The 17,959-nt window shown below is 39.8% G+C and overlaps 1 protein-coding gene across 1 annotated transcript in view; it reads right to left on the bottom strand.

Moving 5' to 3' along the window:
* Positions 1 to 17,959, bottom strand: part of CNTNAP2 (contactin associated protein 2) — a 1,382,004-nt gene that overhangs the window by 743,410 nt on the left and 620,635 nt on the right. Inside the window, exon 11 of the mRNA XM_055334793.1 lies at positions 15,106 to 15,212. Coding sequence (XP_055190768.1) covers positions 15,106 to 15,212 — 107 coding nt within the window. The remainder of the gene's footprint in view (positions 1 to 15,105; positions 15,213 to 17,959) is intronic.

Raw genomic sequence — 17,959 nt, 5'->3', positions numbered from 1 at the left:
CTCTCCTTCAAAGTGTCACAGGAAGCAAGGTAACATTTTCAAAAGTCAAGCAGTTGAATATTAGCCATTGGAAGAGTGAGGCTGTTGTCAGTGGCTACTCCCTCTGCTCCTGTGGACAAGTCTTCGAGTGGCCCCGGGGGGCCTGGCTGCGTGTCTATTGCTTTTTTTTTTTTTTAAGATTTTATTTATTTGTTCATGAGAGACACACAGAGAGAGGCAGAGACACAGGCAGAGGGAGAAGCAGGCTCCATGCGGGGGGCCTGATGCGGGACTTGATCCCAGGACTTCGGGATCATGACCTGAGCCAAAGGCAGAGGCTCAACCACTGAGCCACCCAGGCGCCCCCCTGTCTATCGCTATTAAGCCTTCATCACATTGACTGTTTTTATCACCAGAAGAGGAGGATTTAACCAGAAGCCTTATGATGTTTCCTAAGCAAAGCAACGGTTTGCCCCACATTACCTTTTATGGGTGTTCGCCCCAGATGCCGAAATGGTCACTGATGCCTGAAACCCCTTCTCATGAGGCTTCTTCTCCACATGGGGAGGATCAAGTGACACATCCTCATTACAAGGTCTGAACCCAAAAGGCATGGCAGGGAAGTAGTGGCAGCGATTCCGACAAGAAAAAGTTCTTGCTGATGGTTACTTTAACGTTTTGTTATGACCTACAACCCTACAGGTCGGAAAATATTTTGTACTAGTTGGAACTACAGCGTTTTAAGGTCATTTGTTTGTTAATCTATGGCAATACTTAAAAAGAAGCTGGAAGAAAGAGGAAGTAAAATTAAGGAAACGGATACATTTATTCCATTTACATAAATCTCTTTGCTCTTTTGCATTGTTCCTGCCCCTTAAATCCTCCCAGATTTACAGCTGAGCGTTGGTAATTGCTGGAAATAGCCACGGATTGTACAGAATAATTGGCTCTATTTTAAGACACACATTTTAGTGTGTATACTACATGGTATGGCTGCAAAGTAATAAAATAGATTTTTGCATGTTGCTTCTGGAAATCCTTGTCATTATTTTCAGTCACATATCCTGTATATGTGTGAGCACGGCAACGTTTTATAGTTTGAAGGTCTTTTATAGTTTTTAGAAGTTACAAAATAATAGAATTAATTGCTTTGAATTTAGTCATTTTGCACTGGGCAAATATTGATTTCTTTCCCAACACCTTTAATTTCTAATGGAGCTTGAAATTAACTTTGGATTTTAATTCTATTTTATTCTGGGTTTGTACATCAGGGCCATTAATAATGTCAGGAGAGTGCTGAGAGAACTGTTTCCGAGCCAGGCGCCCACAGCGAGCTTTGCAGCGTTTGGGTCTCCATCCTTTGCAGAGAGGAGGAAAGTCTGTGCGAGAACTGTACATGGCATTAGTGTTTTATGGACGAGCAACCAAGTCAAAAGAGTTAGCCTATAAGAAGTCAGCCTCTGATCACTTGCTTCAAGTTTGCATCCGTGTGTGCATGTGTGTAATGCATATTCAATCAGATCCAAAATTGGGTAGCAAAGGACACATTTCCAGTAACCAAAAGTGCCTTGAAAATGGACCTTTCTGGGCAGCACCGGTGGCTCAGCGGTTGAGCACCTGCCCCCAGGCCAAGGCCTGATCCTGGAGACCTGGGATCGAGTCCCACGTCCGGCTTCCCTGCATGGAGCCTGCTTCTCCCTCTGCCTGTGTCTCTGCCCCTCTCTCTGTGTCTCTCCTGAATAAATAAATAAAATCTTTAATAAAATAAAATAAATAGAAAATGGACCTTTCTGATTCCTAAGGTAAAGTCTGCCTAGCACACAGATGGTATATGCACACACACACACTTATATTACTACATCACAGGTCTGAACTGCAAATTTTTAAAATAAATGCACTCTCTCCCTGAAGTTTCAAAACACCTTAAAATGATTTTATGTTGTCTCCACAGAATGGGGTGATTGTAATTAATTGGCGCTGAGACTCCTCGGAAGCGCCTGCGTTCACACACACCCATGAGCAAGTGAACGTTTACCTCTGGGTTTCTCTGAGGTTCCCTAATGCGCTCCCACGGCAGCTGCTGTCAGGTTATGAACATCCATGGGGACGAATGTCAGCAACTGGGACGTGGCTTCTCTACTACATCTCCCAATATATAATCAACTTGTCAGGGCCACGTCGCAAAACAGCCACCTCTGTATTCTCTCCACCCATCATCCCCGCTTAAAGTCTTCCTCTTTTGGTTGAAAAGTGGCAGGTAGCCACATACTGGAAATGGGAATCGGGACAAAATTCAGGAAAATGGAGTGGCTGCAGATATTCCGAGAAGAAGACTGTAAAAAGGCAACATTTCAGGGCATCCATTTATCTTTTTGAGGTGTGGTCTCTAATCTTAACACACTAGTGTATCACTAGGATCTCAAAATATCTACCACGTTGCTCTTCCTCAAACTCCATATATTTGCCTTGATGTTTGATAGCAAGCCCATCTCCCCAACCACTGGAAGTTCTATTTGTTGCACTTTTGAAAAGCAAGAAGTTCCCCAAGACTCCAGTATGGTTTTCTAGTGGGCATCCTCATTAAAGAAGCACAATGGAAATAGTTTGCTTAAACCCAGTCAATACAGAGACTGCTGGAATCTAAACGATCCCAGCATGAAAATTACAGTTTGTGCAGATTAATTTTTTTTATGATCATGTGTGAAATTGATGTTAATCAAGTGTCAAAGAGAATCCACTCTTTGGCTAAGGTACCACCTGTGGTAGAGTTTAGGCCCTCATGTTCATTTATCTCATCTAAGACAGGTGGTATGTGGGAAGCTTAGGGTGAAGATAGAAAAAAGTAGTGGCTGAATGCAGACTGAATCCTGATTCAAAATCCCTTAGACATTTTTATATGGTGAACAAGTTACTTGGGCTTTCAACAAATATGGTTTTACTATGCGCGAGTTCTTTCAGCATCTGATCTATACGTGTAGGAGATATGGGGAAATGTTTTCTATTAATAAACTCTTCTGTGATTGCTAATAGCATTTCAATGGCTTCTCAATACGTTTGTCTTCCACATTATTCCAGCCCAGTGAAGCATTCTGTATCATTATTTTTTATTTCTAAGACACCTGTTGGCCCCCACACCTAGGTCAGGCTGCAGAGGTGAGCTCAGTGAGGATGCCCTCTATGCAGTGGAGCTGTGGCGAGGGTACTGAGGCAAAGTGAGGGCTGCATCACAGATCTGATTCTCCATTTCACTCGGTAATGGTGGAGAAAGCATATCCCAAGCAGTGGATGCAGCAGGGATTTGATGAGGGTTCGTTTTGCAATCACTGCCCTTCCGTCACCCATCACTGATTCTGCTCCCTCTGCCAGGCTCTGTTCCACTTCAGCACCCTCGGGATGACCGGCTTCGTGGCTAATTGGCCACATGGCCTGCCAAGACAACAGATTTTCTGCAATAGCTCAGGTCTGGGGAGTCGGGGCAGTGATCATTGGGTAGTAGATGCTCCCACCAGTAACATGGAAGCAAGTGTTGCTGTCTGGACTTTCCTACCTGCCGTCCCAAGGGCATCTAATAAATGTGCAGTTCCATACTCCTCTCCCAGAGCTGCCGCATCGTGATCTTCTCTCCCCTGCAGGAGTTCAGGATGCTTTCTTCTCTCTCACATACTTAAACCAGCTTGATTTAAAGAATTTATACAAAGGAGGGAAAAATAATCCTTTTGGACAATGAATTAACAAAGCTTGCTCCGTTTACCTAGCTTCAGGTACTCAATCTGGCCTGATAAAATTCAGGTTTTATTTGTTCAGGAAATCTATATCTAGGTCACTGAAACCATAAAGAAGTCTTAATATGTTGGTTATTTTCTGAGTGGGAACATGCCTTCCATCGAACACTCGATTGTTCTCGAAGTAGGGCAACTGAGCAACAGACAGCCATGTGGTAGGAAAAACACATAGGGTTTTTTCTAGAGTTATGAATTCCATTGCAGTAACACGGATGGAAAGAATTTCTCTTTCCCCAGCCAAACTCTTCAAGGTGTTTTTTTTATCCAGTCTACCCTGATGGTCTCACTTGGCTTTATCTAGTATAGTGAAAGCTGGTCACATGACTTGGCAAGCAAGACACGTTTAATTGATGTCTCCACAGGATTGGATAGTGGCAAAAGGTATTATTAGGACATTTTGATGCCTGCTAATGAGTAATGACAGCGGTTTTGTAGGTGCCAACTTTGGCATTTGGTGCTGGCATCTGTGATGGTAAGAAAGGTCTTTCAAGAATAGGTTAGGCATATTTTGCAGGCGGGAGCCACCATGGTAGCTTTGGAACAAAATCATATAATGAGACCAAGGAGATGCAAACCATTAGACCTTTCTCTTGCTTTACATGAAGATTGTATCTTTTTTTTTTTTTTTAGTCAAATCCATTTATAGTATTTCATTTGCCCTTGGCTAAGGTAAAATATTTTCAAATAAAATATTATACTAAAATTTGAAAGCAGTCAAATGTGAAAACTCTTTAAAAAATGTGAACCAGCAAAATTTCCTTGGAAACTGCTTCAATTTCCATGGGAAACTTTTGCCTTTAGTGGCATTAGCTGTCTACAGCAAATATAACAGAAGGAATTATTTGGGTAGATAAATATTTTCATTCCAGATCCCAACAATCTGAACTATACGTTCTTTTGCCAGGAGGGCTTGGAAAGAGGGAAGAAAAGCAGAACCCAGTCATTACAACAAAAGAAATGAAGAGAGCTCTTTGTTCACCATGCACAATGTTGAAAAAACAAAACAGAGACCAATCATTCAACCTTCAGGTTTTTGTCAAGTGAACAGTGAAAAAAATAAAAATCACTAGATTCATTACAGGTAGTTGTATTCTTAGAGGGCTTATTAGCAAACCAAACCAAGTGTTATCTTTAATTTAAGAAACAGAGATTTGACAGAGCTGAGTCACAGATGAGAGGCGATCCTGACAGGAGAAAGCTGCTCATTCTTTAGATTTAGGTTAAAATCACAAAGCAATCTTAAAACTAGTTTTGTATCCTCACTGAGCTAATTGCTGTTCAGCTGTTACCTTAGATTACACTCTACACAGTTGAGGCAAACCTACTAACAAAAAGCCATTTCTGTCACCTTCGGTAAAAGAAATGTTGACAGTTGAATGACACTACATCACCCAATGGCCCTTCATAAATGCTCCCTGCACATTGTTCCAGGAACTTACCAGTCCCCCGTAGCTCAGAAATAACCATAAGCCGATAGTGTGTTAAGGAAGACTTTAATGTCATTTATGGATTCATGTAGTGAGAGGAGCTCAACTCTTTCTTCTAAAGAACAAAAGTGAAGTTGTTTTGTGGTAAACACGGGTGATGAGGAATCATGCCTGAAGTATGCTTCGGTGCTGAGGTAGTGAAGGACCCCTACCTGTCCAACATCCTGCCGTTACTCTGAGACCAATCTCTTTTTTTTTTTTAATTTTTTAAAATTTTTTTATTATTTTATTTTATTTTATTTTATTTATTTATTTATTTATTTATTTATTTATTTATTTATTTATTTATTCATTCATTCATTCATTCATTCATTCATTCCAATCTCTTCACAACATTACATTTGAAACCGTAGCTGTCATCTCTTGAGCGTCATTTGTGTTAATTCTAACCGTGCTAGGCATTTTACACGTTCCCGGTATCCTACACAACAAGGTGCGTAGGCAGATACTATAGCTCTTGCTTAATTAAGAATGAATCAGATCAGCAGGATTCTGGTAAACCAGCCTTACAAGCAAGAGTCTGGGTTTGTTGGGCTCGCTCATTTCCATGGGGTAAATCCTCCTGCTATAGCTGGTTCAAACGCCCAAGCCTCAACAACCAGCCTACAAAAGTCCTGAATATTTAACAATCCTGGCTCCAGCAGCACAACACTCAAATAGGAACCCAGAAGGGGTTTTAAAACTCTTCCAGTTTCATGAGACATGTAAAAATCTGAACGAGCATTCTCATGACAGTTTGTGGGCTCCAGAGGCGGGCCCCTTTCACGAGCGTGCTTCTCCATGGCCCATGGTTCCTTCTGCTCTCAAACTTTGTCTCTGCTGTTCCATCCCCATCCCTCCCCCCATCAATTCCAATCTTCATTCCCAACCAATCAAGCAAGGGCTTTGCCAGGGTTCGGCTGGTCCTGGAAGCCTTCCCCATCCACCTTGGTCCACATTGTTCTCCCTCCCATGTTATACATACTGGCCTTACCTGCTACTCATGTATTAATGCTCCCTGTTTGTCTGTCTTCCTTTCTTTTCTTTTTTTTTTGCTAGTGTCTCTACCTCAAAAAGAAGCAGGTTCTTGTCTCTATTTCTGTGATCCACAGAGTGCACTACACACGAAATGGACATATTATATCATCGAATGCATCGGGCCCATCTATGAATTAGAGGTAATCCTAAACTGTGAATTTGTAAAGCCAAAGACTGACAGGAGGGGCACAGTGACTAATGTCAATATGAAAGCAAGAAATCCTTTGACTTGGGAGATGTTGGAAGGAACAAAGGAGAGGTACATACTATCTTTAACTTTAATTCTCCTTTTTTTTTTGTTTTTTTGTTTTTTTGAGTAGATACAAAACTCTCTGAAGTGTCCTTTATCCGCCAAGAATCAGGCTTCCCCTCTACCTTCTCTCTCCCTTAACCGAACTTGGCGAAGGTGTAGAGGTGAGTGTTTTCTATTCCTTTTTCTCTTTGCTCAGAACCTTGGCTGAGACAGTCACTGGGATTCAACCAGGAGTTTAATGAACAATGTCACCTCCCTGGAGATGAGACGGAGCACTGGCATTTTATAGCCTCTGTGCAGTTCACAGGTTCATGGCTCGTCTCTATGGCAGGCTGCTTTTTAATATGCATTCGTAGATCAACTTTTTGCAAAGGCTTTTTATTCAAAGAGAAAGATATATTTTTGAAACTATTGAAAAAGTCTTTGTAAAACTGAAATGAAATCCTTTCTCTCTAGGTTTAATCTTAGCCATCTTTCCAAAGCAAGGCATAAAAGAAGGGATTAATTTGAAATTTGGGCTGCCTTAGAAAATGTAAAGGTCCTTGGGCTGTGTTTCTCCAAATGACCTGTACTATTTTAATCCAATGTAATTTATTTGGTTGTGGCTGAAAGACAGAACGGCCTCTAAATCCCCTTCCAACGTTTCTACAAAGGTGGCACTTTCCCATGTCTCTCCATCTCACTCTGTCTGCAGATGCCAGGTGAAAATGGGAGTGTAGGAGCTGCTGGGATTATTGTTTCTTTTTTGTAAATCAGTGTGATTTCAGGAAGTGACACCACTTGTCCTTTCCCTTTTTCCCCAAATGCTTCAGCTTTGGTGAGAAGGTGAGCTTCTCATCTAGAGAACAGACACCGCCAAACAAGGGCTTATTGTTCCTGTTATCCTACACAGTCCACTGTAAACCACTTCCCCCACCGAGCACTGTGCTGGAGCCGATTACTGCTCACTCGATTGATCTCTCCCAGCCCATCTGGTAAGAAAAAGAAGCAGAAATAAATAGATAATCTGACGATATAATCTGAAAAGATGAAGCGATCGCTTAGAATTACAAAGAATCTGTGGGAAATTAAGTAATTTCCCAAGTAATTACATTTCCACACTTTTCGTAAAATGAAAAGTGGCAACTTAGACCGTAAGAGGTAAGCATACAGGACAATTTATCCTCAGTTCACAATCCTAACGAGCCAAAGATACATAAATGAGTTAAGATTATAAGAGCTTTTATTTTATTTTTTAAAAGAGATTTTAATTTATTTGAGAGAGAGCGAGCACGCACAGGCATGGAGGGGGGAAGAGTACAGGGGGATAAGTGGGCTTCCCAACTCTGGGGTCTATCCCAGAACTCTGAGATCATGAACTGAGCGAGCCAAAGTCAGACACTTAACTGACTGAGCCACCCAGGCGCCCCTAAGGGCTTTTACTTTTTTTTTTAATGAAGGATACACTTCTTTGGAGGGAGCTATTAACACTACATCCTTCCCTCTTCTCTTCTCCACATTCCAGCATCTATCCCATAAGCAGAATGGAGTCCACTCTCAACATATTGGTAAAATATGGACAAAAAGCGAATAAGTGATGGTAGGAGTATAGCCCCTATGTGTCCTATGGTCCCGTGGCCGTGCTCTGGGGCCCCTCCTTAATGACAAAGGATCCATTCCTTAATAACAGAGACACACTGAGCATCTGAAGTAGGTCATGGTATAAGAATGCAAAGGATGAGAGGGAAGTAAAATTGGGAGACTGGTAATTGTTCACTTGATAACAAAGAAGCACAATCTAGTTACTTAATGCTGTGTCTAGATTAGAAAGAGCAGATTCAAAAAAAAAAAAAAGAAGAAAAGAAAGAGCAGATTCGCCCTATGAATGTAAATCAGAATGTGTAGCCATTATATTTGCTAATAAAGCCTTTTATCTTTTCAGTGAGTATTGGCTTAAATATTGAGGCACCCTCTGATCTTTTCCTTGAGAATCAACTCTATCAGTGCTCCGTCACCTGATGCTACTTCTAATCAGACAAAACTTTCGCTGTTTTTAAAGACGTAGTGGTACGATAAAAGTTACAAAATGATACCAAATGTTTTCTAAATTTACAAAACCCTTTAAGAGACAGTATTTCATTGGTGGTTCCAGAGGAAGTTCAGAGAGGTTAATTGATTGTTCCAAACACAAAGCCAAGACAGCGAAGAGGAGGAAAAAAAAGGAGGTGGGTGGAAGGTGATTAAATCCAATACTTCTCATTTCGTTGCTACAAGAGGGCAGCATCATGTCCTGGAAGTGCTGACTTCACCCTTTATGCCTGTAAGTCAATTTTGGGCTAATATGCTAAGAGAGTTTCAGGAAACAGAGGATTTATAGGTTTGGGACAGAGTTACTGTCCTACAACTAAGAAAATTCAGCTGATGGCAAAAGAAAGTTGGCTATATAGCCCGAGGATCTGAGGATTTGACATCAGGACAATGAATTTCAAATTCTGAGTTCTTCTCCTTCTCTGTAATCTTTTCAAATAGCAAGAATGTACACATGATATTCCACGAAAAATGAAAGGATTATGTTCATCTTCGAATTTTGCACCAGTTCAATTTTTTTGTCATTCACTCGTCTATATTTAAATGTATCTGCATCTATTCTAGAATAGCTCATACAACCATCCAGTACACTAGCTGACCGCACTTTCTTATTGGAGATACCATTTTGTTACTGAACTTACTTTGCGACCATTACTACGTATCCCCCATAAGTCTGAACGTGCCTTAACACGCATGGCACAGTGTTTTCCTCATGATTATTTCAACTGTGCAAGTTTGTTTGCTCCTATAATTTCTTATAACTTTACACCTCTTGTGGTTGTTTCCGCTGTTGCTACTATCACTACCCTCTCAGCCTTCCACTAACTCTCCCTTTATTATCTGCCCTCCTCTTGCTTTCCTTTTGTCCCTTTAACTTATTCTCTTTCTTCATTGCTTCACTATATTCATGGATTTGTATAAAGGACACTGGTTTTTAAAAAGGTATTGATGCTTTTTACATTCTTTGCCATTCATGCACTGATTCAGTGTGCATTCACTGAGCACATAATATATGCTGGGTGGGCCTTGGGAATAAAGTGGTGAACAGAACCTGGCACCATCTTATCTCAGATATTATGGTCAAGTGTTAAGGAATCACAAATAATAAATATCAAATCACAATCATCACCGGTGCAAAGACATATCTGAGAATAAGAGAATTTGACCTAATTACAGGATTACAGAAAACTTTCTTAAGGAGGTAGCTACTGAACTGAAATTTGAAGTAGGAATATACCAGACAAAGGAGAGAGGGAGGATGTGCAAAAGTCCTGTGGTGTGGCAGTAGCAGGGGAGTGGCAACAGTGCGAGGGTACAGGCATGAAGGAAAAAGTGAAAGGAGGCCAAGGAGACCAGAAGGGAGAAAGGGAGGAAATGTATGGTGAAAAACCAGGTTAAAAACAACCATTCTGGGCAGCCCAGGTGGCTCAGTGGTTCAGCGCCGCCTTCAGCCCAGGGCGTGATCCTGGAGACCCGGATCAAGTCCTACGTCTGGCTCCTGGCATGGAGCCTGCTTCTCCCTCTGCCTGTGTCTCTGCCTCTCTCTCTCTCTCTCTGTCTCTCATGAATAAATAAATAAAATATAAAACAAACAAACAAAAAATAACATAGCCATTCTGAGGAGGTCCTTATAAGCCAGTTGAATTTATAGCTGAGAGATGGATTCCAATTCTTTAAGGACATGATTCTATTTAGCGAACACTTCTTTTGTTGGGGGGTGGGGTTGCAATGCTCAAATTCCAGGTTGTCTTCATTGATGCCTAAGTCTGTGGTTGTTCCAAACAGATGGAAGCACCAAATTTCTTACTGCCAATAAATCTAGGTATTTATGTTCTAGGTTAGTGTGACTATAAGCAGGTAGGATTCATTTCCTTTTAAAAATTATGCTTTGAATTCAATTACTTATGAGTATAATGGATTATAAATAACATGGTGTGCATTACTGAAATCCATTGTATTTTTCATGTGTGCAGTAATAAGGTGCAGTGTAATTTATGGTTCACAAATTTATGGACACAGAGTAATAACTCCAGACTACAGGATGTAGGATACTGTCCTTTTCAATTTCAATTTTTCCTCTAACACTGGCTAGTAAAAATTTAAGTTTTGCATTTGCGTGGCAACATCAGTACCTTATTAATAATCTCAGAACTCAGAAATCACATAATTTAAAAATTACTATTATTATTTTTTGTTTTTTTAATTATTAAATTGGAAGACATCTATGTAGCTTTTCCAGTTTATCTCCTCTTCCTACCTCTGGAAACAAGGTCTATTTATCTGGGCAAGGTGAAAATCTCTCTGTTAATAACAAAGATCTGGAAAAAGATTTTTCTCACAGGATGAAGATCTGGTATTTAATAATTCTTATATACATTTACACTCCAAAACATTGCTTATAACTGTTATGTCCTCTTGCTTGTGAAGACAGCCAACAATTTCATATTATTGAGAATATTCTGGGGATTTTTAGGGCAGTTCCAATTAAGAGTAATATTATATGTAGAATGACTGGGGTTGAAGATGGGATCCAGCATCATGAGAAAAAAAAAAAAAAGTCTACTAAGCCCTAAGATAAGAGATTGCTCTTTGTATTTAAAGAGCATTAAAGAGCATATTGTAAATGAGCAAGCACCATGATTATGAAGTGTAAGGGACACTTGTGGAAGACATGAGATGGTAATAAGATCCCAAAGAGCATCTGAAGTATTAGGAAGTAAGCTTGGAGACTAATTGTCTAGATAGCACCAGGAAGAGGAAAAGACTGGATCTATAAAGATGAAGCTCTGCTCACAAGAAAGACATTCTTACACTTTTGAGAGGATGAAGATAAGTCAACATAAAAGATAAACTATTCAACAGGATGATTCTACCGTCTTTGTCACGATTTTAAGTTTCAATATGCTACTAGTCAGTAGCAGCAGTCCATTCCCTGAGAATGAATATCTGCATAAGAAAATCTAAAGAGTATAGAACTGCAACAATTTAATGTATTTGCATCATTTGGTCACAAACTAACCTTTTTAATGTTTGGAAGAATGAAAACTGGCTTGCCCTTTCCTGTGATCTGACCTCTGGCTTTCTCTGTGGCATTTCCTCACCCAAAGGGTGACATCATGACTCCTCAGGAGAATGGTTTGTAATGACAACCCTCTGAGCCCTACAGACCAACAGAGAGATAGATACAGGCCTAGGACACATCCAGATTACTTGTAATCCTCTTCGATTCTTCTAAAAAAAAAAAAAAAACCCTATGGAAATCATTCACTTCAAACACAATCTGCTATGGATGTGACACAATGAGTGGCAGCGTGAAATTAAGTGACAAATTGTGGAATGTGGACAACTACTGGTACAGAAGTTCAGATCAAAGGATGTTTGCTCTGAAAGGTATGAATTGGTGAAAATTTACTGATTACTAATATATGCTAAAGCTCTTTTCTATGTCTTCCCTAAACCACTCATTTAATCTCAGGATGTCTTGACAGGGGTCACTGCACGCATTTCACTGAAGTAGCCCAAGGTTACGGGTAAGCGACAGGGCCAAGTTCAAACTCAGGCGGTGTGAACTATCAAAAAAAGGGCTTCCTAGTTCCATCTTGGACTCCAGCTGCTAGCCTGGATGATCATCCCTCTCCTGAGAAATAGCTATCTTACCTTGACCAAGAAGGACCAGAGTAGAAAATGTATGGAAATAGTAGCTTTTTTTTTTTTTAAGATTTATTTATGACAGACATAGAGGGGGCGGGCAGAGACACAGGAGGATGGAGAAGCAGGCTCCATGCTGGGAGCCTGACGTGGGACTCGATCCCAGGACTCCAGAATCGAGCCCTGGGCCAAAGGCAGGCGCTAAACCGCTGAGCCATCCAGGGATTCCCGGAAATAGTAGCTTAATTGCAATGTTTAAAGCTCTAGGAAATATTTACTTATGCCAAGCTCTATGTTTTAGTTAGCTGTTTTTTACCTTTTTAAAGTAGTACCATTATAAAATGACCATAACTCCTCTTTTTTTTTTTTTTCTTCTAAAGGGATCCTTGGTCCTCTGCTGGGAATAATGAGGCAAAATATTTAATAACGCTAACAAAATTCAAAACCAGAGCACACAAAAAAAAACAATTGGAAGTCTCAGCTCACTGGCTTTTAGAACTATAAGAGACCTCAGTAGCCATTTCATCAAGAGGAATAAAGGAAGTCCACGAGAAGTCAAATGACTTGCTACAAAGGCACCCAGCATGATAACCTCATAGCCAGCATCAGAAGCAATTTCTTCTTACTTCAATGCTCTTGCTATGCATGCAGTCACTAAGTTAAAGTGCAATATTGTTCGTTCTGTATCAAGTTGAATGGCGTATATTATATTTTTTTCATTAATATATGCTGGACCAGACCCCCCCTCCCAATTTTTAACTCATCCATGGGAGTAACTGAGCGGTATATCATATCTTTCAGTTTATTTGGAAGCATATACCCTTCAATAAGCTACAAGGTAAATATTTTCTCACACCCAATTAATGTCACTGAAGCCTTTAATTATGCACCATGGCCCTCTAATCTCTCTTTATGCACACACGTGATTTTTGAGATTTTGGCCTCACTCAGAGAAGACAACAAGAGATCAGGCTTTCTATGTTAAAATGAATTTTAAACAAAAGTAGAACACTGAACAGGTAGGAATGAGCACAAGGGAGGAGATAATATCCCTTTTTTACATTTAGAGATTGCCACTAGGGTCAAACCTAAGTATTCTGAGAGCATTTCTAATAGTTGGAGTTGTTACTCTTTAAAAAACAAACAAACAAACAAAACCCCCAATAACTCAACTATTCAGCCACTAGCATGTATTTAAATTTAAAACAAATTTAATATTCTTATAATTTATTTTTCTTTGCTGTGTATTTAAATGAAGGAAGCAGTTATGAAAATAAAAGAATAGTTTGCTTTTTCAATTCAATATTGAGTGGGCACTGAGTTAGGAAACCCTTGTAACCAGCACCAATTTTTTTGTTCTTTGTCCTTGGTTAGAATTTTCATATTCAGGAACAAGATCTCTAATCATTAAAGGTGGTAGTTGTAGCACAATATATAAATTACATTGGTGGAGTGAAGGTTTGAAATTTTATCTAGGTCACCTAATCCAAACACCATTTATCATATAATGACTATTACAGGCTGAAAGTTAACATTTTGATGCGATTGGCAAGGAGCAACTTTAGTTATGATACCTTTATTCCACTAATTTCAGTATCAGTTTAGTTTTTCACTCCTTAAAATACTTCTTCACATTCCCGTATGGAAATACTTTTCCAAAAATTAATCTAGTGCCTATTTTTATTTTCTTATACATCTTCTATTACTGTTAACTTTTTAAGGAGCGTTTTTGTCTCTTGTTTTTAAACACCTTCCTAACCAAAATAAATGCAATAAATTACAAACGTTTTTCTTTGTTGAGGTCTTATATTCCAAACACAGTTTTTTATTGTGCATTGCTGCAAGTAACTATATGAAAGGCTCAGAGGGCTGTACTACATTTTTATTATCCCCAGAATGCTTCTCTGGTAATATTTTTGTATTGTTTCCTAAAAATGAAGTGAATGAAAGAAATCTGTATAATTATAGGGTTTAGATATTAGATTTTCAGTTTTCCAGCATATTGGGAGGAGACTGAAAATTGGATCTCTTTCTCTTTCCCTCACCCTTCCTCTCTCCCTACACACATATGCATACACATGCGTGCACACACATGCATGCAGACACACCGTGCACACACACACACACACACACACACACACACACGATGAGCTGCTTCTTTCAACTATACGTTTTATGGCAAATCTATTTCCAAAAGGGCTTTGTAAACGACCATGAATTTTTGGAAAGTTAACGTGACAACTACAGAGTTAACATTCACTTAAAATATTCTTTGAATTACAAAAATATAAACGTTAACTTTTCATTATAAATCTGTTATGTAAAACAAGGCACATCTGTGTTTTATTAATCCTCTTTGCGTGCCACTTTTTACTTTCAATATTTAGAAACACTTGCCTTCTGGTGTTATTATTTTAGATATAACAACTTAATGGACTTTACTTTCTAACTTATTTTTCTGAGTTGAAAAATGTGACCGAATAGTTATGATAGAGCATGAGACAATTATTGTCCAGACACTAAATGTTCAAATTACACTCTGTCTCTCGGATGAGCTGATAAATGAGAATCCAATTGGAGACATTATAACTAAAACAAAATTCCAAACAATCTATCCAGACATGGCATAGACACACAGAGGCAAATCCAAGCTCAGCATTCCAATCCCAACCATGTTTATGGGACATTGGTCCTTCTTTTTGGGTCATTAGGCACGCGGGAATATATCTTGACAACTACAGTACTGTTCTGAGGAAGCAACAACAAAATCTGGGTTCTTTAGAATCAAGTGATTAGAGGGTGCATTTCCCAGGTTGCTGAAGACCTGGGGTCTGGGCGATTAAAGGGGAGGGTGAGAGGAATGGGCACTCACAGTTGTGGCAGGTGGCCCCACTGTATCCCGTCTCCTCACAAGTGCACTGGAAGCTGTGCCACGTTTGCGAGCACTTCCCGCCATGCTCACAGTGATTGGGCACACATCTGTCAGAGAAAGAGACAAACAGAAATAAACCAACACACGAATGAGATTTATGAGTGGCCAAATTCCAAGCTGTCTGGGCAATATATCATTTCAATGCCAGGTTGACTTACTAAGGCAATTAATCCTTGTTAGTTTAAGCAGATTAATATGATCCATGATGGAAGGTGCCAAGCGCACAAAAGATGATGTATCACAAGCCTGGTGTTTCCCATTTTTGAGTAAACAGTAGAAATTAACAAACAGTGGAGAGGCTCATTTGCATATCACAGATTCATTTTGTTTTGCCTTTCCACAAAAACAAAGGCACTAGCTGAATTTCTTCCTGGTAAAGATGGAAGATCAGCCATTTTATTTCCCACCCTATTCTTTAACAAGGCCAATACCGAGTCAGAAAGGGGTAACACTGAGTTTTTCACAGCAATTTGAGTTTTTGAAATGTCACGGCAACAGGAATGAGAATATATTTGTCTTACAAGAAAATATTTTTAAGCCTTCTGTATGTCTCCCCATATGCCCCGCTGGGCAACGCAAGCCAGGTTATCTACCCAAAGCAGCACCAAGAATAATATAGAGGAAAAATGCAAGTTTTGTGTTCAAATCTTTGTTTTTCTATTTACTATGTAACCAACTGTGGCTCTGTAGTTTAACCTTTCCCAATATCAGTTTCTCATTTTAAAAATGGAGTAATTTTAGCTATCTGATAAGTAGTTTTGAGGTTTGGAGGTAATGCTCATAAACTAGATAATTAATAGGAAGGAAACAGAGGGGCAACATATGGGAGCCATGAATATCTGGACCATAGCTTCCAGGGCACAATTTGATCGCTTGCCTATACCCTCACAACAATGAGGTTGAAGTCTGTTCAGAAACACTCTTGTTTCAACTGCAGATTCTTCCCTTTTTCCTGGTCCTATCCCCTTATTTCTCCTACCAATTCCGCTCTGCCACTTACCCACAACCTGATTCTTTATAGTCCTGGTAAAGAGGCTCACTGATAAAAGTATTGTTAAGAATTAACATTCACAAAAGATTTCAAGATTTTAATAAAAAAATCTGTAAAACGGAAATGTCCACCCAGATTAAAACAGTGGGGCATCTGGGTGACTCAGTCAGTTGGGTGTCTGCCTTCAGCTCAGGTCATGATCTCAGGGGCCTGGGATTGAGTTCCGCATCATGCTCCCTCCTCAGCAGGGGGTCTGCTTCTCCCTCTCCCTCTGGCCTTCCCTCAGCTTGTGCGCTATCTCTCTCTCTCAAATAAATAAAATCTTTAAAAAGATAAAAATAAATAAAACAGTAGCATCTATAATAGTGGGCCACAGGCAATCGATTGATAAGAGATGCATACTGCAGGGGATCCCTTAGTCATAATGCCCTGGTAGCCTCCCTCTGCAAAATTTGGGAGGAATTGCTTCAGAGACAACATGTGCCAACCCTCATTCTTGATTTACCATCAGTCACACTCCCCTTTGTCATGGAACCTCCGAGTCACACATAGGAACGCTGCTCCTCTACAACTCCTTGCAAACCTTTACTCACGCAACAGACATTTGTTGAACACTTGCTATGTGCACAACACCACGGGAAGCAGAAGATGAGTAAGATTGCAAGACTTCTACAGCCAACAAAAGTAAATATTCTGCAGATGTGAAAACTATCATGTGAGGTGGAAATGAGACGTGCCATAATCAAGGGCAAATAATGCACAATGGAGTTACACATGAGGGATCATATGTAGATTCTGGGCACACCATAAAGCTTTCAAGTAGAGCCTCAATGACCAGACAGGATTATAAGAGAAGAAACAGAGAGGAAGAGCGTTATTATAGGAAAAATACAACACAAGCAAAGGCACAGTGTTGGATTATCACAGAGTGGGGTGAAAAATCCACTCTATGGTAAAAAGGCACTTATATTCCATGAGAATTTGAACTTGGTGTTATCAAGGCTACTCAGAGGGTCCTTCTCCAAAGATCTTCTAACCTGGGTGGAGGTGGGAGGTAAGAGTCACACAAAATATACCATCAGGCAGAGTTTGATGACTCATCAAAGGAATAGGAAAGGCTACAGGAATATGGATAGTAGAGTAGCTATCAATAGAATATAAATAAGTAAAAAGTTTAGAGCATTTCCCCAGGGACTCAAAAGGAGAGCTGCATTTTTATAATTAACATGTTGGAAATGTTCCCAGCAGGGAGAGTGAGAAAGCAATGACAGGGGGGCAGAACCATGCCCTCCTGTCCAAGGCACAGGCACCCAGGCACAGGCCCCTCTGCAGAATTCCTACCCACCGTCCTGATTCTCCAGATCATGGGATGAAGCAATGGGACAGATGCTCCAAAATTGTGGCAAACCAAAAAAAAAAAAAAAAAAAAAAAAAAAATCCTCGAGACTTCAGTTCGGAATTCAGTATGTATATGCCTTTATGTGGTATATTTACTTTCTAAATGGTTGTGGGTTAATATTAGCTCAGCCTAATAGTGAAAGTAATTTACATCAGCTCATTATATCAATTAATTCAGGGGGAAGGAGTGCAGAAGTGTACTGAGTTGCAAGGGAAAACCAGGTTGGAATCTAAATGTGCTCTAAATAATGCACAAAGCAGAAAATCCACCTCTCAATGATAAAAAAAAAAAGACTACTGTGTACTTACACACACATGAGAAGCATATAACCATCAAGTGAGATTGACTGCGAACTCCTAAAATTCAGTATTAAGGATTTCTTTAAAAGTGATCTTTTATTTCAG

This window comes from Nyctereutes procyonoides, unplaced genomic scaffold (assembly GCF_905146905.1).
Source record: "Nyctereutes procyonoides isolate TBG_1078 unplaced genomic scaffold, NYPRO_anot_genome, whole genome shotgun sequence".
Classification (NCBI taxonomy): Eukaryota; Metazoa; Chordata; class Mammalia; order Carnivora; family Canidae; genus Nyctereutes; species Nyctereutes procyonoides.
This window is presented reverse-complemented; position numbering and strand designations above follow the sequence as displayed.